Source organism: Sipha flava, unplaced genomic scaffold (assembly GCF_003268045.1).
Source record: "Sipha flava isolate LNK unplaced genomic scaffold, YSA_version1 45_pilon_pilon, whole genome shotgun sequence".
Lineage (NCBI taxonomy): Eukaryota > Metazoa > Arthropoda > Insecta > Hemiptera > Aphididae > Sipha > Sipha flava.
In genome coordinates, this window is record NW_020273227.1 from 538,782 (window position 1) to 562,672 (window position 23,891).

The 23,891-nt window shown below is 31.5% G+C and overlaps 2 protein-coding genes across 2 annotated transcripts in view; one reads left to right on the forward strand and one right to left on the reverse strand.

Annotated features, from left to right (window-relative positions):
- LOC112689612 (protein krasavietz) overlaps positions 1 to 5,776 on the reverse strand; it is a 7,334-nt gene extending 1,558 nt beyond the window's left edge. The window contains exons 1-7 of the mRNA XM_025563397.1: positions 5,645 to 5,776; positions 2,682 to 2,753; positions 2,426 to 2,602; positions 2,061 to 2,365; positions 1,613 to 1,978; positions 1,215 to 1,434; positions 1,027 to 1,146 (exon numbers count right to left, since the gene is read on the reverse strand). Of these exons, the coding sequence (XP_025419182.1) occupies positions 1,027 to 1,146; positions 1,215 to 1,434; positions 1,613 to 1,978; positions 2,061 to 2,365; positions 2,426 to 2,602; positions 2,682 to 2,742 (1,249 nt within the window). The 5' untranslated portion in view covers positions 2,743 to 2,753; positions 5,645 to 5,776. The remainder of the gene's footprint in view (positions 1 to 1,026; positions 1,147 to 1,214; positions 1,435 to 1,612; positions 1,979 to 2,060; positions 2,366 to 2,425; positions 2,603 to 2,681; positions 2,754 to 5,644) is intronic.
- A 6,434-nt stretch (positions 5,777 to 12,210) lies between these two features.
- LOC112689604 (trimethylguanosine synthase-like) lies at positions 12,211 to 12,756 on the forward strand. Its single transcript, XM_025563385.1, has one exon. The coding sequence runs from the start codon at positions 12,211 to 12,213 to the stop codon at positions 12,754 to 12,756; it is 546 nt and encodes a 181-aa protein (XP_025419170.1).
- Positions 12,757 to 23,891: the final 11,135 nt, after the last annotated feature.

The following is a 23,891-nucleotide window of genomic DNA, read 5'->3' on the forward strand; positions in this document are numbered from 1 at the left end:
ATTATGTATTTTATAAAACGTTTGTTTGAACATAAGAGGGTGGAACTCAGACGAATATGTGTGAGCACCGAAGGCAACTGTTCAAAATGAATTAATATTTCTCTGCTAAGCATTAGATCCTTTACAAAAAATAGTAAAAGCATCACCAAGACAGAGATAAAGTTATAACCAAGGCTCAGAACTTTAGGCATTTGCATATTTCAGATATAAAAATTGTTGTTGCATAATTTTGCATATTTTGTTACTTTTTGTACCAATTCGCATATTTTGGGTTTAAGAACATTTATATGCATATTTCATGGATTTAACAAATTTTTTTTAAAAAAATATATAGTTTAATAATAAAATATTAGATATATGAAAACCAAAATTCTAAGTTTTATATCATATCACAAAATAAATTAATTCATCAACTGCTATTATTTGTATTGCTCCAGCTCCCAATGTATTTAACAATAATATTATAATCTCTATAGTAGGTACCAAGAACTCGCAATAGTGACCATCGCTGGCCCGTATTTATTTTAATACAAATTTATCACTGTATTAATATTTTGTAACACGACAAATTGTATAACCATAGGTAATTCGTAAACAATTATGTTTAACCATTAGGTTAACAGCTTATACACAATATTATTTCTGTTTGTTATAATACTGCATACATTTGCATGCAAGCAACTTTATTGTACAGTGTACACTAGTCAGTATATTATTTTTTAAGCAATTATTTTTCAATTTTTTAATGCATTAAGTGTAGAACCTTGGTTATAACAAAAGATTATATATTTTAAAAATCATTAGTTTGAACATAAAACAGTGGAACTCAGACAAAAATGTATGAGCACCAAATGCAACTGTATGCCAATATAATTAACTTCTATAAAACATTTAATTCTCAACAATTAAATGAATAGTTAAGGAATAATCAAGATCTAGAGTAAATTATACTTTTCATCTTGCTTTTTTAAGATCTTAATAATTTAATTACCTAAAAAAATAACCCCCCAAGAATTTAATATTTACCTTCTTCTGCATTCTGAAGCCATTCAATAAATTTTTTCATCTGCTCCAAAAATGTTGTTTTACCCTTTGAGTGTCCTTCCTTGTACCATTTCAAAATTACTTCTTCTGTCAAAACTTCAGCTGTAATAATTTAAATTATCAATATTACATTTCTATTATGGGTCAAAATATATAATATATTTACTCACTTTTATAGAAGAGTAGTATAATTTTTTGGAAGACTCTCATGAAATTCATGTTCTCATAACAGTATTCTTGTACTTTGAGCATAAGTGCCAATTCGGAACGTGCAGTTGTTGAAAAAGCTAAAAACAATGGAGAATATTGCTTCAAATGTTTAAGCGCTTGGTCTGCAAGTAATTCTTCTTTTTTATTCCACTCAACTTGTCTCATTACAACACTCCATACCTAAAAAAAAAAAAAATAATTTTAATTGTATTAGTTAAATGTTTTAATCGAATAAGATATAAATTTATCATTTAATTATAATTTTTGTTGAGTCTCATGAAAAATCAAGTAATATTTGCTTATGAGTAAATAAATATATGCAATATGCTGAAATATAATGAATAAAGTTAATAATTACCAAAACAATAATTTCATGTTCAGGAATATCATGCTTAGAAGACAATTCTTTAATATTTGAAATAATTTCTTTCATATTTTTGTTGTCATTAAGGTCGTCATGTAGTTGAATATCTAAGTTACGTTTAGCTTCCTGACTGGCTTGAGCTAAATGTAATTTAACCACATCACCCAATCCTTTTTCTTCAAATTGCGCACGGAGATTTTCTTCAGTACGTTTGTTGGGAGGTAAGAAATCCATTAACCGACTTTCAAGTCCTCCTTTCTTTAAAACTGTCAGTAAATGGGTTATGCCTACCTCTTGTTTATAAGTCACAAAAAGTTCAATAAGAAATTCTAATGCCAAGCCATCTTTAATCAAATGTTCCTAAAAAAATATTTTATAAAAATTTAATTTATAACAAATACAGATAATAAATTCTCAAAATTAAATTTAAGTTTAGACTAACATTAGTCAGCACTTGAAGAACAGTAGGAGGAATAGAACCGTTGGAAATCCACAATGTAGTCATACGTGCCAGTTTAACACGTTCAATATCACTAAAACCTTTAATGAACAGCAAAATTTTTTTCATCTCCTCCTCGAACATTTTTTCCAGGTATTTGTATCGACGCATAAGTTTGATGAATACCTGTTCATAGTTTCGCATGGATACCATGTCTTCAGGTGCATCAAAAACACATGCATTTGTCTTCCACAGTTTATCCCCATCTTGTGATATTGCTCCATCTTGAGATATAGATCCACCCGGGACTAAACAAAATTATTTATAAAAATGTATATAAGTTAAACCAATAATAATTTCTATCTTACCTAAAAGACCTCCAGCAATTAGAATATCAAAGAGAACTTCACCGTAGCGACGATAATCAACTTTAGAACCAGCTTGATCAAGGAACTTCCATATTGCTTCTAGGTCGGTGTCAGCACTATTGAGGCCTCCAAGAATATAATCTCGGAAGCCAAAAGGATCATACTTTTCTTTTTCATCTTCAAACGAACAAAAATAGAACATTAATATATAGTTTATTAATTACTATAAAACAAATTTTATTAAACATGTCTATACCTCTTTTTCTGGTCTTGATGCGTTGACCTGACAGTACCGGTTTTTCTGTTTTTTGACTCATACAACAACTCGCTAAAAAATAAAATTTATAAAATAAAAAAAATTAAGCTAATTAAATTTAAACAATATTGATATGTAATACTACAAGGTAAAATACACAAAATATATAAATTTACATACGTTATATAAATAAAATAAATGTAGACTTAAAATTAAAATTCTATAAAAATTAAAATTTATATTTTAAAAGGTTAATAGAAATTTAAAATAATTTTCTTTTTATATTATTGTTAGAATGAGATTTATTGAATTGCCAAGACAATAGAAAAAAAAGTATGTAATTAGGTAAACTAAACTATTTTTTCAATTTTTTTTATAGAGATAACAAATACATGCAATAATACATAGGACACATATTAATAGGGAAATTAAAAAATTGATATTTAGATAGGTTTAGGTTTTTAATAATTTTATTTCTCCAATTAAATCAATGGTGGTATTTAAATATAATTAAAAAAAACCTTCCTAGGAGTTAGATAAATAATTTTAAAGAGATAAACTAAAATTATTGATCTATAATAATTAACAGAACTTAAGTCAAACAATGGTAGACATTAACTAATATTAATTAATGCAAATTTTAACGTTAACACATTTACATACTATTTATACATTAATACTAACAAGTAGGTACCTAACTCAATTTATGATAAAAATAATGGTAGCATTAAAACTAAAATATCTCTAAAAACCACAATAATTCAACATCAACATAGTAAACGAGTAAATAAGTTTGAATATTAAGGCAGCCGACTAATATAGGAAAATAATTCTGGCCTAGAGATTTAGACAAATATAGCAATTGTTATGGAAGTTTCAACATTTTAGAAAGCACTATATAATTGGATGCCAAGTTTGAGTCACCTTGGAGGTTTAAGAACATTTTATGTATGGTCCTAAGTACAATAAATCTGGATAGAAAAAATTGAAGTGTCAAAGGCTAGGAATAAAACGTTGTCTAGATTTTAATGCATCTTGTAGCAAAGCAGAAAAACAACTGTAATCAAATTATTTGTAGCCACTCAAGACAAAATAATACACAATACAATCAAATGGTGGTTAATTATGGAAATAATAAAGAATTATAAGATGCATCAGGTAGCATAACATACACAAGATAATACTCCCACCTAGATCACCTTTTAAGTCTTCCTATATAATCGTTTTTATAACATAATATAATATATCTTATTCAAAGCCATCAAATGTAAAAATATCTGATACCAAAAATATCATATTAAAATAAAAATAATATTTCATTGCATTAAACAGCGTAATGGTTGATTAACTATAGAAATAAATATATTTTAGTTATAAATCCTAGTAAAATACTATATCCGATTAAGTACAATTGCTAAGAAAAAATTACTTTTATTTTTGAAATTTTTAAGATGAAACTGTACAAAGAAAAATAATATAATAATGAAACAAAACTTGACCAAATAAAAATTGAAGGAACATCATTTTAAAAGTAATTTAAAATTAAGACAATTTGTATGTGTAGTTGCATCGTACATATTTTCTTAGAACTAAGAACATTTTTTTGAAGAATATTTTAAGGTGTTATTTTGAAATAATATATTCATCACATGAATATATATTAAAAATTAAAAGTGATAAGAACTTTAATATAACCTTAAATTATATTAATATAATAAAACAAGACTTTTGACTAGAATATTAAATTAATTTAAAAATAAAAACTAATTTAACTATGACATAATAATCTATAATTATTCCAATAAATAGACAGGGATACAACATACACAAATCTAATCTATTATCTAAATATTATCATAAAAATAAACGATTGAAGAAAACTTCATAAATTATAAATAATATGTTATTGCGAGATAGTATGAATTTAATAGTTGTATTATAATAAGTTTTAAGAATTATTATATACTAAACTATGAATGTTATATAGAACATGAATAATATCAAAATAATACATAAAAAAGAAAAAACATGTCACCTACTTAACCAAGAAATTAAAATAATTTAAAGAAACTGTATTTTAATCAACCCATTATGTTAATATAATGAGCACAAATGTTGTTAAACACTTTCACAATCTCTTTTTCTCAAGATCAGTGCTATTGATTATAAACTATGTGAAAAATAACAGTCAACAAGTAAAATAGATATATATACATAGAAGAGATATGCATGAACTAATATTGGATTTGTTTTAGCTGGAACGGACAGTAAAAAATTAAAAAAATCTGTAATCGACAAGAATCTTTACGATTACACGGGTATGAAACAAAATACTAAGAGCGATACGCGTACGGTATGAACCAACAGCCCAGTTTAAATGCAATCAACAATGCAGTTTGTTGTATCAGTTGTAACGAATAGCGTAAAAGCAACTAAGTAAATAATGGACCGGTCGATCGTCGAACATTCGGTACGAGAGCCATTGATGAGCGTGGAGGAATCGTGTCGCAGCGACCATGTGACTTGGGAAACTCGTCAAAAGGTGGCTGGCCACCTAGGAGACGAATAGCCGACCACCTAAGAATTAGGTGGTCGTGTACGGGATGATTGAAACAATAAATGAGAACGAACGGTGATCGAGGAAACAGTGTCAAGGCCGTGGCCGCAATGGGACTTGGCGGAAACCGATTTTAGCACGGCAAACGTAGTCGACCCACAGTTGCCGATTACGGTTTCGAATCGTTAATAGTACGGACATCGCTCCCGGGGGAACGGAGAACATCAACCCCGGGGGCGATGGTGCGACAACGTGACAATCGCGACGCTGCGCGTTCGCAACGGCGTACGGTGCCGCCGACGCCGGACACGCAGCGATCGGGCGGTGAACGACGCGGCATGTAGCAGGCCATTAGAGAACGCGGCCACGACGAACATAAGTAATCAAATGTGTTGGATGTACTTACAGAGATACCTGTTGGCGACGCACAGATGAATTTGGAAACGGGTGAAACGTCAGAAAGAAGTGGCACTGGACAAGCAAGAAAGATGAGAACACTAATGATCGTGCTATTGTATGCGTTGTATGTTCCTGGCTGTTGGTTGGCTACACATGACGAACGAAGGCCTCGGGGGCCGGCGGGGTCGGACGGGTGAGACTCATGGCCGACGGGGCGGAGGGGTGGTGTAGATCGTAGTTACGCATCCCGTTAATCCCGAGTCCTGGAACCGAAAATCCAAAACGATCACGAAATCCGTGTAGGCTCCTATGACCGATGGGTCGGTGGCCAGAGATTCGAAAATTTTACGAAAAAATTTTAAAAACCAAATTAATCCGGTTACAGTGTTGCCAAGTCGCGCGCGACCGGACCGGGCACGGTATTGTTCTGCGGAGGATTATCGTGCGCCGTCGGTACTGCATCCGTCCGTCACACGGTCGGCGGGCGGTAGAGTTCGGCACGATTGTGTGACGTGTAGGAGGGCGACGATTTCCACGTACCTATATACAAATTGTAGACAAGCGATTCCCAAACTTTTTCAACCACGGAGAGAGACGTATTTAGAGGGAGGCAAGCAGGGCTGTCCTGAAGATTAAAATCATGGGGGGTGAATAATATGAAAAGTGCCGACTATAATTTTTTTTACTTTATTTTACTTTATTTTACTAATTTAATGTATGTAGTATAATTAACTATATGTAGTCGTATTTTTACTTTTTAACATGTGTATATGTTTCAGTATCGCTCGTTCTTAAAATTGACAATTGAATTATATAAATATATATATAATTGTATAATAAGTTGTTGTATACATTTTATTCGTGTATACACTGTATTCAAACTTGGGTAAAATACTTTATACAAAATGTATTCCGAATAAATTATTTAGAATTCTTCTAAAATATTTCTAGTTTTCATACTATAAAAATAACAATGTCCACTCAACAGAAATATTTGAAATTGTAGGTTAAATATATGTTATTTTATTGTATTTTTATATTACATAACTGTTATAGTTTATGGTTTACAACAATAATAAATACCTGATATTAGCTTATACAAGATAGGGTATAGTTAATACCTAGTAAGTTAATAGTAATAAAATCATTTAAAAAATATGATTTAGCGGTATTCCAAATACAGTATTCAGAATACTTGTTATAAGTATTCAAAATACTTTATTGAATACTTTCAAAAAAAGTATTTAAAAAATATTCTGAATACAGTATTTCGAATATTGTATTCGGAATACTACCAAAGTCTGACTGTATTACAATTCATTTTTTAACTAGTTACCTAGGCGCAGTGGCGTATTTACGGGGGGGGGGGGCGGTCTCGACCCCCCCAGAAAAAAATTTAAAAAGTCAAAAAAACTTGGTACGTAGGTATCGAGAAAGAGAATATTAATTTTATATAATGAGTTTTTACTTTGGTTTAACTTTTGGTTATTCTTGTCGCGTCGTTTGATATTGAAATTAAAATTCCGAGATTAACAAAAAAACAAACTAATAGATGCAATATACCATTAAATACTCCGGAACAATATTATCGAGCATCAATTTTTATTCCTTATCTTGACAAATGTATTACAGAGTTAGAAGAAAGGTTCAATGTTCATCGATCGATTTTATCAGGTTTCGATTCTCTATTTAGGGAAAATGGTCCCATCGAAGATATTATAATTCTTTCAAATAAATATATTGAAGATTTGCAGAATGATGGATCTCAAAATCAAATTATTGAAGCAGAATACAAATTATGGCAGAGAAAATTCATACAAACAACAGAGAAACCAAATAATGCTCTAGAGGCTATGGCTATGTGTAACCAGTCAATTTATCCAACCATATTTAAACTTTTTCAAATCTTAGTCACGCTACCTGTTTCTCTGCAACAAATGAAAGAACATTTTCAAATTTAAAAAGAATAAAAACGTATCTAAGGAATTCCATGTCAGAGGTAAATTATTATAATTGTTGTAGTGTTGTTGTAGGCTATTATATAGTAAATACATTTAAACGAATCAATATATTTGAAAAAAATGGTAATTACGTAACACGTATAGTTATTATTACTTGTATACGAGCAGGGGCGTTAATTCAATTTTTTTTCCGAATGTGCAAAATTTTAGGCAGGCCAATTATGACGTTTCACCAGGCCACAAAAAAAAATTATTTATATATAAATGTAGGTAACCTAAGCAAACCTATGTAAATATATTTTCTTTCCCTTTTATAATTCTAATTGAAATTACTCATTATGACTAATGCAACTTTTAAATAGCTAACAATTCATTGAATTAAAAGCTTATAAGACATGAAAGTAAAGCTACTAGCTACAATCATTTCACTATTATTTGAAAAAAAGGCAAAAGGTATAACGAAAAACATTTTAATTCCTAAATTAAACATTATTAATACAGGGTGCGACAAAAAGAACTCCCTGATTAATGAAACGAATAAAAACTATACCAAGTCAATTATCCGAAAAAAAAAAATTTTTATAAATCGTAAAAATAAATAAAAAATAAATAATAATAAATCGTACAAAACATCAAATTATTAATTATTAATAATTTGAAGTTGGCAGATATTTACGAGTATTACTTGCATTTAAGATAGTTTAACTAGAATATTATGAGTCTTTACATTCCTACGCAAGTTACATTATAAATTAATATACGAGTAGGTAGGTGCATTCATATTATTAAATTAAAACTTACAGTTATTTCAATTTGATTAAATTCGGCTTTCTTAAACATGCTAACTAAATTATGACAAGAAGAATCGGCTACAAGTAGTCATTTTTTTTTTTGCTTTCTCGTAGACAAGCAGCGTTGCCTTTTTTTTTTTTGGTCCATTTCTAAAATGTTATTGTAGTTATACAAAAAAGTTTCGCACACGAAACGACATACGTATATACACGTTACAAGTTACAAAAGTTGAGAGACGAAATCGCAGTAATTCGCACAAATTAATTGATTCCACAACGCATCGTTGACGAAAGCGTTTATGATTGGAGGCACCTTAGTTCACGATAAATGGTTAATCTATGAAGGTACCGATAAGTATAATGTACCTTACTAAGACTCGTAAATCAACTCCACGCGTAGTACACATTTGATAAGAAAGCTGAAAAACAAAAAATTCAACAAAAAAAAACTAGAAAAAATGTATAGGTACTATTAAATATATATTTTATTTATTATATAATATATGAAAACATAATACATAAGTTTATTATAACGGCATATTGGAGTATTAATAGCGGGCCAACCACCAAAAAATTTTAAGTTAGAGGTGTCGTTGCACATCCTGCCCTATCCCAAATGACGCCCTGGTTCAGAGGGAAGGGAGGTTAAGGGATAAGACTCAATTGTCTTTTTTTTAAATGTATTCATAATACAACTATGATTTATCAGAACTTGTATAAACATTAATTTTACGAGTTACAAGTAATTTGAATGGCTGAACCATTAAAGTCTCCTTGTAAAGTTTTTGGCTTCAAATCACAATCTCTTAATTATATTATTACTTTTAACACCGCTAACCTCTCATTAAAAATTCCTGGACATTACACTGAGCGAATTACATATTTTATGTCGACACTTTGTAACAAATTTTATATATATATATATATATATATATATATATAACCTACTGGGTATCAACATTATCATAAACACTTATATACTGTTCTCATCAGAAGATTTAATTGTTGGTACATGACATTAATTTTCGAAAAATTGTACTCCTTAGCTCTTAAAATAATAATCTTTTAACTTTTGATTGGTGTATTGAAAAAATTGAAAAAAAATTACATCATTCGCACAATAACTATTATTGGCTACTAACAATAACGCGTTGCTATGACGTTATAAATTAAATGTTTCATCTAACAATAGTTCTTACGAAATATTTGTCACATCAACAACGGAGTCGAGAGTAAACACATATAATTTCTTTTTAATATTTCCTGAAGCTATTAATACTTTAAAGTTTCAAGTCTAAGCAATTTTAATTTGTCAGTTAACTATTTTCCGCATATCCGCAGATCAGTGGTCAATTTGTCGACTTTTGTAATATTGGATTCGCCAGTCATTGGAGATAGTCTATGCCAGTGGTTCCCAAACTTTTCCCCATCTCAACACATTATTATTAGTTTTTATAAGTCACGGCACACTTTGGATAAATATTATCTACTTATCGAATAATAAGTATATAATGATCGTTATTAGGTAATAATATTATTATTTCTCGATATCGTTTTCTCGATTACGTTCAAACCACCATTTTTATTTGTATGATATATTTTAATATTTTTAAAAAAATCATTTTATGTTTTTTTATAAAAAAAAGTTCAAGTTGTCGCGGCACACCTTTCAAATTTCACGACATACTAGTGTGCCGCGGCACACCCTTTGGGAAACACTGGTCTATGCAGACATCTGTCGAGCAGATATTTCTACCAGGTAAGGTTTTTTAATCTTTTTCCAACCTTTTTAAGCCTAGATTATTAAATATTTAATAAAATAATAATTTTTAAGAAAATTTTAGGATGTATTTAAGGGTCAATTTTAAAAACTTTAGGAAGATTTTTGGGTCAAATGAAAATAAACAATTATTTTTGTAATTTTTGAAAAATTTTCTTAAGTTTTATAAACCTTATTTTTAAATAAATTATTGACAATTGCCAGATACAACATTTTTTCCTATAACTTGTTTTATTCTAGTATCCTATACTCATAGCGTATGGATACCTGTATTTAACGGACTGCCTACTATACTTTTGGGTTTTATATTAACAAAACATGTATATTTAATGAAGTAAAAAGTTCATTAGGTATATTTAATATATTATAATGTATAAATAGTTAAATAAACATAAATCAAATTTTTTAATTAATATTGTGGTTATTTGTCCCATGGATATGTTTTCCTTGAATTTAGTATATTTCTTTCAGATAGCTATAATTATTTATGATTTGTACTTTTGTAGTCAATTTTATCTGATGTATTATCATAGTAAATTTTTGCAAGAAAATTTAGTTTTAGTTTTTATTATAATATATAATAAAATATATATATTATATTATGAAACATGATTTATTTTTTGGCGAATATATTAAAATAAATTACATTTAATCTATGCAACATCAGTTAAAATAGGAATCCCTTAATTTTAGACATACATTTTAGGGGCCCTGTTTACTACATTTCTGGGATTCCCGGGCACACATATGATTTTACTCTGATAACGGATAATGTTGATTTTGCATGTAGTAAATGGCTTATATTTTTTATTTAAAAATAACAGAATATTTGTTATATTATTACAGCATAAAATATTCTGTGATTATACATAAATAGTTGAATCTATAATATAATTTAATTAGTTTTTTTTTTATTTTGAAAAATATAATCTGAATAGTTTATATACAATAAGAATTTATGTTAAATTATTAATATTATTATTTATTATTATTTAATTTGATATTATATTTTTATTATTTATGTTAGTATTTAACGAGAGTTGAAGTATATTATCATTTATAAATCAAAGTGGGTGAGGTCGATTGTGTAAACCTGTATACGTAATAAATTCCTTAATAAATTAACTTTATAGATTATAAATATATTCCGTAATAGTCACAAGACAGTCTCTCACAATTATCCTTTATTGAGGTATAAAAAAAAATATATATATTCCCAGCCTTATTGGTAGGGCTGGGTATGTTTCTCGTCTAGCGTGACGTCTTGACTAACCTCCCCACGAAGACTCACCTTGACGTCGTGAGGGGGCTTGCGTCCCTCAACAGTTCCGAGAGCTATGCCAACGGAAGTTTACTACCAACAGGGTCTCCCATGTTGGACAGGTCGACGAACTGAGGGCTGACAAAGCGGTTCTCAACAAAGGGTAGGGCGGGCTCTTCAGCCTTGGGTGGCAGCCGTCCTAGAGGAAGGAAAACCTTGATCAAAAACCCCCTGGCAGTAGGGTTAAAATGTAGTGAAGGAAATCACTTGAAAACCCACAATATGAGTTGTTATCAGTCGAGTATTGTTACCACCTCAAGGGCTTCGGAACCCCAGGGGTCGGCAGGAGTGGGTGGTTCCGGTGTCAAAACCGGTTCCAACGTAGCGGGCCCACTTCGGTCGTCATCAAGCGACCGCGAGGGTACGGGGGTGGTCGACCAGGTTCCCGTTACTCTATCCATTACTGGTACGAAGAATTGCGGGCCACGTCGACGGCAGTGAGCGACTTGGTCACCAGACGTGATCCTCACGTCGACCACCGTCGGAAAACCGCATGCCACCACTCGGGATGGTTATACCCAGACGGAGAGTCGGTGGTCCGGGGACCGAGATACCGGTGCTTCGACGACCAAGAAAATGGGAGGGATAAAGTACGCGGACGTCGGCGTTCAGGTGGATGAGGTGCCGGTGACCGCGGAAGCGTTCACCGGGATGGAACACCTGACGCTGCCCCCGAAACATGGAACATTAAAGCACTAGCTGAGAACCGTAAGGGACCATATGTTGCGTACCAATGCTGAAGATGAGCCCGAGAAGGACGCGGTTGTGACTGAGGTGGAAGAAACCGCTTTCACCTTCAGTTTCCCCAGTACGTTGCCATCGGGCCCCTCTGATGAGTCCGCCGCATTGAAGACGCTGAAACCGCAGATTGCCGCCCAAGGACATCAGAACCCGTGCCCCCCTGACGCCGTGGCGAAACCGGCCGCTTGGCGGTTCCAGCGACGACCAGTTGCGTATAAGTTGCACTTCTCGGTGTCCGCGTGCCCGGACGTGTTGGCCGTGCACGTGGCTCGGAGGTGCGCTTTCGGCACGGTCGTCGACCCGTTTTGCGGCGTCGGCCGCTTGGTCGTTCGGCTGGCGCGCATGTGCCGAAAGGTGATCGCCGTGGACATCGACTCAGCCAAAATACGGTTGGCCCACCGGAAGTCCGCAGAGCTCGGAGTCACCCACCGGATCGAGTTTCGGGTCGGGGACAGCTTCGCGGCACTATCCGAAGTGACGGCCGATGCGGTGATCACTTCACCGCCGTGGCCGGCTCCGGCGTAGGATCGAAACCGGCGGTTCAGTGCCGAAGATTTGTGCAGCCGCCAGAAAGGCGGTTTAGCCGGCATTCTCGATTTGGCGCGTGAGATCGCCCCCGTTGTCGTTCTCCACGTGCCCAAAACCATCCACATGTCTCAGACCGTGGAAGTGTCGAGAGACCATAGTTTTGGGCGCGTGGAGATCGAACACGTCAGCGTTGAGGGGTGGAAGAACTTCTCAAACGCCGTTCTGTATATATACAGGTTAAGCGAGGGCGGGGGAGCGATTGAACCGACAGTCTCCGAAGTGCTATTAAATCCGAAATCGGTAGTAATGCCACAGAGACCATATGCGTAATCGTATGTTCAATCGGCAGTAGATTGAAAACATCGGGATCTAGAAAATTCTCATTTTATATATTTTTATAAATTGTTATGAATTTTATACATTTTTATACGTTTTATACATTTTTATACATTTTTATACATTTAATACATTTTATACATTTTTATACATTTTTTATACCTTTTATTGTATGGTACAACTATTTTCAACTACTTAATTTAATTTGTCAATATTTTTGGTTTTTTTCCTTCACAGGGTTTTTTTTTGCCAATTCCATTACATATTTATTTTTTCATATTACCAAGTTTTTTCTTATTTTATAAAAATTTCCACTTTTTTTTTATATTTTCATAATTTTTACTACATTACCTTTTTTTGTGTAGAAATGCTATATTTTTATGATGTTAAAATTAGTGTTTTATTAAATAATTATTTAATATATATATATATATATATATGTATATATTTAATATGATTTGTTATTTATGGTTTTTTCTTTCTTCACAGGGTTTTTTCCTCTTAATCTCTTAATAATTATAATTATATTACATATAATTATTATATTATAATTACATTACAATATTATAGTGTTACCGAGTATTCACTTTTTTTATCCTAAATTAACAATTTTCACTTTTGATCATAATGTGTAGTTTTTTTTAATATTTTCATGAATTCTACTACCCTACGGTTTTTCTGTAATGATTGGTAATGATAATTTTTTTGTAATATTTATAAATTGAGCATGGATGTTGTAGTTGTAAGATAGTAGTAAAATTAATTACATCATTACACTAAAATACATCGAAAATCGCATTTTAAAGAATCTAAAATTGCACTAAAAAAATAATGTTTCGTTATAATTCATAAAATTACGTTTATTTTATCTTCCAATAACTTACTGCAATTTATATATTATAAATAACAAACTCATTAGCATGGCGCAAATAGGGCGATGCTTGGGGATGCTAGAGTAAAAATTAATAATTGAAAAATTATACAAAAATAGTGTTTTTCTTATTTTATGTAGTTATTTTTATTGATGCTTTTATCAAAAAGATGAGTAGTTCATGATTATTAGCATTGATTATATATTACTAGTAATAGTTAATTAATTACATCGTCATAAATACTTGAAAAATATTCCATTAGTCATCGCAAGATAATACTAGTGTGAATATTATATGTTGTATATTTTATAATATTTTTTTAATTTGTGTATTTTTTAGTACTGTATGGCGCTTAAATAAAATAATTTAATATTTGTGTAACATTTTAATGCTTGTTAATATTTATAAATTAAAATATTAGTGTATATGTGTTGTTATGGTATATTTAATGATTAAATTGAGATATAGTACTTATTGAGAGTGTGTGTGAGGGTTAGTGTGAGCTACGTAATTTCAGCACCTCCAACATTTGGGTTTTAGTTGCGCCTATGCTCATTAGTTACAATTTATAAATATGCATGTATACAGTATAAATAAATATATACTTAAAAATGTTGTTGCATTGAATTGAAACTAATTTTTTAAATTTTCAAAATCCAATGTTCTTCGGTTTGGAGGAGCCAGTTAGTTTTTATACTTCGAAAAACATCGTTCTACGTTGGTTGATGTGAGCGGAGCGTGCTTAAAATAAACCAGATCGCTTAACGTCAAATCTTCGAGTAAACTTTCTAACAGTTTTCTTTCTCCAGTCAGTAAATCATTTATTATACTTATGGTTTTAAATAAGGTATTTATTTTTTTTTCATAATTTTAAATGAAATTTTCATTGTTTTTTGTGTTTAATATATAATCTTATCTGTATGTATTGTAATCCAATAATCGCAATATGACGAAACCGATATGATTTTATAAATAATCAATTTGTCAATTAAAATAGTTTTTATTAATGAGTAAAATTAACAAAATTTATTCTATTTCTAAGATGTTGGTCTTGTTATACAAAAAGGTTCACACACATGAATTGATTCCACAACGCGTCGTTGACGAGCGTGTGGAGGCTTGGAGGCACCATAGATTCACGATAGATGGTTGATATATCGAGGCACCGAAGAGTGTAGTGTACCTCACCAACACGCTTAAATCAACTCCACGGGCCGTACACATTTGATAAGAAAGCTGATAAACCAAAAACTAAATAAAAAAAAAAACTTAAAAAAAATATATAGATACTATTATATATATATATATATATATATGTATAAAAACATAATACATAAGTTTATTATACGACACAGTATGAATGAATATGAATGTATGAATGGCGGGCCAATTGTCAACATTTTTTAAGTTAGAGGTGCCGTTGCTCACCCTGCCCTACCCCAAATGACGCCCCTGTATACAAAGTATTACAGTTCGTTCAAAGAAAATTGGTAAAAATTGTTAAAATCGAAATATAAGTAAAAAAAAAAAAAGAAATTATAGAAAGTTATTGCCGAAAAACGGTTTGAAACGTATTAATACACATATAAACGCCAGTGCACGTGACTTGGACATCGGGCAGGCCTGTTGCCAATTTCTGTTCGGCGGCATCACGTTGATGACCGTCGACGGCATGCACTTTCCCACGTGACCACACGCAGGATTCGTACGGCGCGTACCGTACGTCACGTCGCTTGGTGCGTTCCGGGCCGACGCCACTACCACCGCCATCGTGACTGATGCTTCCGCCTCTGATGGACCTGCCACGGTCGCCGCTTGCAATCAGCCCCGGGAACAGGCGCAACTAGGGGGGCTTAGCCTCCCTGAACCAAGATTTAGCCTTCCTGAAAATATTCCATGGCATACTTAACTTACAATAGTGTCATATACAAAAAAAGACACATTGCAGTAAATCCAACTTGGCTCAGAATCTAAAATAAATCAACATGGTATATAAGAGTAGGAGTAATCTACAGGTTATTTCAAGTTTTGGTAGGAGGGCTGTAGCCCACTCAGATGGTTCACCCTAGCTGCGCCTATACCTCCGGGACATATTTGCACGATGTGCGCGGCGCCCACGCGCTCCGCGCGCGAGTTGACGTTATCCTCGAAGTAGCCGCGCACAGCCCACACTACTTCTATGGCGTCCGGGTGCACGCCGACCACGTGCCCGTCGTACGCCAAGTGATTGGGTGACAGATGGCCGCAAAGCTCGCAAGTGTACGGCACCTGTCCTTCGGCGGACGAGACGTAATGCGACCGGTGCACCATGGCCTCGTGTCGTCACCGTGCACGTCGCGGCTGCACGCGGAACGCTGCTCGCACATATCGACTCCACTCGGCCTACGCTAGGACCGCAGGGCTTGGGCACCAGCATCGAGGTGCAGTCGAAAAAGTCCATCTGCAAACAACATGGACGCTAGTTATAGCGTTACGCTTCGAGGTCGGGTTAGGCACAGGAGTTGTTTAGTGTAACCTAAACAGCGATACGGTTTTGCAAAATCTCAGTTTAATGGAACATATATCTTACTGTATTCTTACGAGAAGCAGTTTTTTAACATATATTAATGAACATATCAGAAATTCAAATGTGTATTAAAAAAAGTGTTTCGACAATTTTATAGTTAAAAAAAATCATTTAATAAAAAAAAAAATGTTGCACTTTCCTAACTGCCGGGATAAGTGCAAAACCGGTACTTTTAATACAGTTTCATATCAGCTATTCCTTAGCCGGAGCAAGCGTCATAAACTAATTAAAATCTGTTAGTAAATTCCATTAAAAGAATTCAATTATTGTAATTTATCAAGATTTGACAGACTATCAAATTTTTTTTTAATGTATGGTTAATAATATATAAAAGTTATAATAGTATTACTTTTGTTTATACAAATTCAAATTTTTCTAAGCATATTTTGACTTTTTATAGTCCGTATTTGCATATATATTTTACAATTTAAAATGCATATAAATCCGATCTTTAATCATAATTAACGAAATAAATAACATAGTTGAATTGTTTAGCTGTATTAAAATTACCCAAAATTAAAATACTGGGCATTGGTTAGCGTAGTAAGACCAACAATAATGTACTCGCGTCGGGAACCTGACATCTCGGAGTGCATTACATTTTTTTAGGCCTATATTTATCAATTTAATTTTTATTATGCACATCATCATTATCATCATCATCATCATCAACAGCTTGACGGTCTATTAAGGACTTGACCTGCTATATTATATACGTGTTGTATAATATATGAGTGCGATTTATAAAATATTTCAAACTAATTTTACCTATAATGTAACCAGGGAGTGGAACCGTACTGAAAATAATCGGTTTTTAAACCGAAGCCCTTTGAATACCGGAACCTCACTAAAAACCTAACTAAAATTAATTTTAGGTAATCTATATAATATATAGTAAGAAGGATGAGTCTTGAAGATTTTTTTGATTTTCTTTATTTAAGGAGCAAAGAAGGCCCATTTGTTACAAGAAAAATAACACGGACAAAGAACCTTTTTTAATATCTAATGCAATGTGGTTACAGGTTAGCAAAGGAGAGAGTAACTTGTACTATAAGACCAGTTTTTCAAATTATGCATTTAAAACTGTTGAATTTAAAAGGAATCGGAAAGAACAGAGTTGTTATGCCACCGATGATTCCAATATTGAGAGTAGGTAACTAAAAAGAAAATAAGTAATGAGAAGTATAGAGATCTCATGAACTTAATGCAGTGAGTCCCTGAAGAATATAGATCTTTCTTCGAAGATTTTCTTTATGGAGCAAATAAAGAAAACTTTCCTGACGATAATTCTACCGCTCAAGAGTAATGTGTTTGCTTTGTACTCGCTTCAACAATATAAATACATTAAATTTATATTATAATATACCTATTGTTCTTTCAATAGACGTAAGTTTGGTTTTATTAAATACCTACTTTTCTACTAAGATTACCTGTGTAGTTTATTTTAAACACATATTCAGTGACGGTGCTAGAGTTCGCGAGGCCCTGGGCAAAATAAATGTTGGGTCATAATAATAATCAATAATTTATATTAATAAAATATTTTAAATTCAGTTAAGTCAGAACCGCGGGGCTTTGAGCAACAGCCCCTATTGTCCACCCTTTCGCGCCGTCCCTGCACATATTTTAAAAGGCTATGATATTACTATTATTAGGGCTAGGATTTATATGCAATAACAAATTGTAAAATATGCATTTGATTTACCAAAATATGCAAACATATGCAAAAACAAATTTTTATTATTTCTAGATATGTATTTTTATCATAATTCATAATTTATTATTATTACATTAAATATAAGTTCATATAATTACATTAAATATTAGTTTATATTATTACACGCTACTATGATATGTTGTTTCAAATTTTCAAATATGAACGACCGGCGATTTGAACGTAGAATAGATTTATACTGACTAAAACTCCTTTCCACATCACACGAGGTTACTGGTGCATATTTGAATGACGCGATTTTCCCTGGAGTTAGATTAATATCAATATCTTCTTCTTCATTTTCATATTCAACGTTTATAATTCTATGAATTTTTAATAGTGTTTTAAATCCTTTATTGTTTTTTAGTATAAAATCCATTTTAGTTTTTACCAATTCTGTTGCTCTCCCGTTACATTTATTCAGTTTATCTTTCACATTTAAAATAGTGTTTAAACCTTCGTCAAGGGATAGTGTACTTTTTTCTAGGTTAGTAATAGCTTGGATGAGAAAACAAAAATTACTTTTTAAATATGCCAAATCATTTTGTAAATGTTTGTCTTCAAACAATTCTTTTGATTTTTTAATTGATTCTGCTTCGTCGTCTAAATTTGATATTACAGATTTTATTGAATCAAAATTATTTGAATAGTATTCTACTGCATTTAACCATGTACCCCATCTAGTGATAATTGGTTGAGGTGGTAAAGGTAAATTTGGGAATAGTTCACGTAGTTTGATAATTCGGCTGGGAGCTTTCAAAAATACTTTTTTAATTGTCGCTATTAATTTATCAACAGTAGAATATTCATTTCGTAAACATTCGCTAATTCTATGAATCCCATGTGCCAAACATGTTAAATGAATTAAATTAGGGTATAACATAGTCAAGGAATTCGCTGATTTAACCATATATGGCGCGGCGTCAGAAACAAAAAGTAAAACTTCTTCGTACTTCACTCCTGATGGCCATAATAGGTGCATTGCATCATTAAATATTTTGCCAATAGTTTGGAAATTACATTTTTCTAGTTCTTCACACATTAATAGATACGGCTTTGAATAATTGTCTTCGTGGAGGAGACCAACTATGACGTTACAAACATATCGACCGTCAACGTCCGTGGTCTCATCTATTGAAACCCAAATTGGCCCATCACCAATTTCCGAACGAATACGAGAAATAGTATTTTCATAAATTGAAGAAACATAGTTTTTGCGAATTGTAGACTGGTCAGGAACACATTTACCAGTATATTTTTCTAAACAATTTTTAAATGATGGATGATTTAACCTCCATAAAGGTATATCCGATTCTAACATTGCTTGACATAAATCTAGAGGAAAATTCGCTTGTTTATTTTGGTTATCTAATGTATTTTTAATGAACGACTGTTTAGATTTGGCTTTTAAATTAATATTTTTGTTATGCTTGCCTGTATTTAAATGCTGTACCACCTGAAAACGTTTTGTTACGGGCACAGCTTGATCACAAATAATACAATATAATATTTTACCATCTGTTTTAAAAATGTCACTTGAAAATTCTTCTACAAATTGACGTAACTTGGCACTTTCACTTTGAACTTTCGGTATTTTATAAAATTGTTAACTAATACTGTTATTAAAAGAACTCAAATTTTAAGTATAAGTGTCCGCACATTTATGCAACACACGTCGTACTAATGAAATTAAATACGTCGTTAAATAATGTGTAGGTAATCCTATCGGTCGTAGATAAGATAAGATTAGATGGGTAATATTTATACTATATATTTACAATTCAACGGATAAACATTCTTTACTCTATGGTATAGCCCCTCTATACATTCTTTACTCTATGGGATAAACCAAAAACTATCGGTATTATGAAATAAACGCCATTTAAAATTAACAATAATTTATAAAAATTTAAAAATTTAAGTTAAAAAAAAATAAAAAACCTTAAAATCTATAAATATGCAATTATATGCATTGTGTTCAAAATATGCAAAAATATGCAAAAAAAAATTGATTTTATTTAAACGAGAGTAAGCAAAATCGTGGACAAATTTGACAAACAATCGATTTGGACTTAAGGAAAAAACATGCAAATGTATATTAATCCTAGCCCTAATTATTATCAATATTATAAGTCCTAAAACTGGTTTTTGATAAAGATCTACAATAACTTAAGTCCCATGTTTTTTATTAAATTCAAAAATATAATACTTTAACTTTAAAAACAACACATAAATAAACTATCTAATGATAAAGCATGTATATTTTTAATATTTAAAGTTAGTTTTTATAGGTACATAAATTCAAAATTTATGGTTTGTAGCTAAGCAACAATTTTTATTTTTCAGTTATTATGCTCTTATGAAAAGTTGGCATACTGTGACTTACGTTCGTCTGGTTCTGAAGTATAGATGTGGCCCATACATATTTATTATTTTTTTCGTAAATAAGTGTGACACAATTAAACCATTAATTAATACTATTTAATACCACATTGTGTTGGGCACCTATCTTCAACGTCGTTCAATATAATGACATGATTATATTATTACGAATTGCAACTTTTCGCATATTAACTACTCGTATATTATTGGCGACTAATGAGAAAACACAAAATACGTTTCAATTGTTATTTATGTTTTATTCGCAGCGTATGGTGTTCAATTTTTTTTTTTTTTTGACAGGGTTTATACTTTATTTTCAACTATTATCAGGGCTGGGTAAGATATATAAAAAAGAATCTAAATACAAGATACAAGATACTTCAATAATTTTAAAGATACTGGATACAGGATACAGGTAACTGATAACTAACCTATACATTTATTAATATTTATTTATTTGTTTATTAACTTACATTAGGTTCAATAAAAAAGAATATAAATATATTTATAAATTAAAATGTTTATTTATTAACTATTATATGTTTAAATTTAAAAAAATTATAAGTAGTAGGTATTATAGTAAAAGTAACCGGTCATCGCACACAGTCCAAAATAAATGTTCAGCGTGATAAAATTAAGAAAACATTCTGCCGATAAACTGGATTTATGTAACTTATTGATTACAAAATTTGCTCATAATGAAGATTATATTAAATAAAATCTTTATTATGGGCAAATATTGTATATATTGTTCATTTAACAAGTGAATGCTTTCGACGTGAAAAACTTTAATTTAAATTATTAATAATTATTATTATATAGCATAGATTGTAACTAGTATCTTTAACCACCAAAAAATACTAGATACAAGTCAAACAAGTATTTAAATCCACGATGCAAGATACAATTGTATCTCAGATACGTATCTTAAATACTAGTATCTAAGATACGGCCCAGCCCTGACTATTACACATTGGCAATTAAAATGGTACGCAACAAAATTTTTAAAAACAATATATGTATTTGTTAATAAGTTGGTATCTTCCCATGAAATATTTCACGGTTTGTTAGTTACCTAATATAACCGATAATGGGGGAACAATGTATCAGCACGGAACGTTGTTTTTCTCAATAATAAAAGTCTGAGACATAACAGCAGTAGAACATTTTCAAATTTACTGTTGATAAAAATACAATTTTGCTTTTACAGTTTCTTTTTTTATTAAAAACAAATTAAACAATAATGTACTAACAAGGCTCCTACAGGTGAAGCGGTTGGCCTCGATTGGCGGCTGCACTTATGCACCTAACCCAGGGTGTATCTTAGAGTTGTACTGCAGTACGGGTGACCACAATTATAACAAAAGCCACATGTTATATAAATATACATATATATATATATAAACAAAAAATCACGCCGTTGACACGTTAAAATAATAATAATAAATAGTAAATATATCAATAATAGCTCGCGACAGAGCAATACAATATAAAATAAATTATGCACAATAATATAAGGAATTAAAGCTACGCGTCACAGAGTGCGAGCGTTCATACCTTGGTCGGTCTGGGGTTCATTCGGTTCTACCCACGCGACGGTGCTCAAGACATATGCGACAACCACCAAGACCAGTAGATGACTTCGTAAGTAAACGGAAATTTTTCCTAAGCAGGAACAATCAGCAGTATTTTCAGGCACCGGTCACTGGAAACGATCCATCGCAAAAAACGACGAATACCCCGGGAAGTTGTGGATGTCGAGTTTACAACCCACACATGCGAAATGGCCCACCACGTGGTGAACTCGAAACAAGTACCACTGGACACTCGTGACGGCTGTGGGAACGAGCAGAAAGCGGAGGAGCGCTTGGCGTTGCACTATCCCGATCACGGGTGCCGAATTACAAAACAAAATTGCCGTAAAAACGTACAAATAGAAAAAAAATCAACGATCACAGTCCCAACAACAAACGTGCCATCGGCACCGGAGAAGGCAACTCCGAACGATACGGGGCTGGACTAAAGACAAAACGTAGACAGACGGGTAGCGCTGGTTATAGATTAAGGGAGTGTCTAGAATTTGTTTTTTTTTTTTTTGGGAGGGGGTTAATAATTTTCACTTGACTGAGGGATATAATTGTCAAATACAATGATATATATTCGTAATCTTATCCGCGACGGTAATTACTTATATTTTAAAATAACCTCGGTGGAAGTTTATGACATAAATAAAAAAGTTAATAAATAAGTTTATAACTTAAATTTTTAATTATTTGTTAAAATTTCGGAGGGAGAGGTTTGATTCCCTCTCCTCCCCTCGAAACACCCTTAGTATAGATACATACCAATACTACGTCCTTGCCTTTTTTTTTTTATGTGGCCATTGCATAACTGTAGATTGTTCTTTACAAGATCATAAAAATCAGTATCAATATCTTACCTACCTTACTTTCACTATACAATGAGTCATAATAAAAAAATTATAAAATTACTCATTTGCATAAATTGGAAAAATGATATTCAACATTAAAAAAAAAATATAAGATATAGAATGAAATATGTTTATAGGTGGACATGTGTAATTTATAATTTTTTCACTTGGAAACAAATCATATACCAATTATTTTACAAACGAATCAATATATTATTATATTTGAAATGTTCTTTACCAAGTATCAAAAATAACTAGATTTCTTTAACTGTATTCATAGAATATTTGTTCTTGGCTCCTAAAACTATTATTGTTACTATTTTTAGATAAAATATTATGGTACTACATTAAGGTACTATATTTATAATAACAACAATAAAGTATGTATATTTCAAGGACAAGTAATTGTTGGTTATTTAATTTTGTTTACATCATTACTATAAGATACACAATTTATTTTTGTATCACAATATTAGCTACCACCAAAAATTGTTCAATTTAGTTTATTTAGCACTGATAGCATAAGAAATATAAAAATTAAAATTTTTTTTAAGGATTGTGAGCAAGGTAAAAATCAGGAAATATAGATGAGGTAATACGATTTTTTTAATAATTTATTATTTATATTATTATTATTAATAAATTGTCAAGAAAGCAAATATTAGTATAACACTAAAATTACTTTATGCAAATAGTAAAAAATAATAAAATAGGTAATTTATTTAGAAATAATTTAATATACAGAGTAAAATATCAATAAATTAACATCTCAAAACAAAAATAATAAATAATTGTAAAAAAATACATATTTTAGTAAAAAATGCTAACACA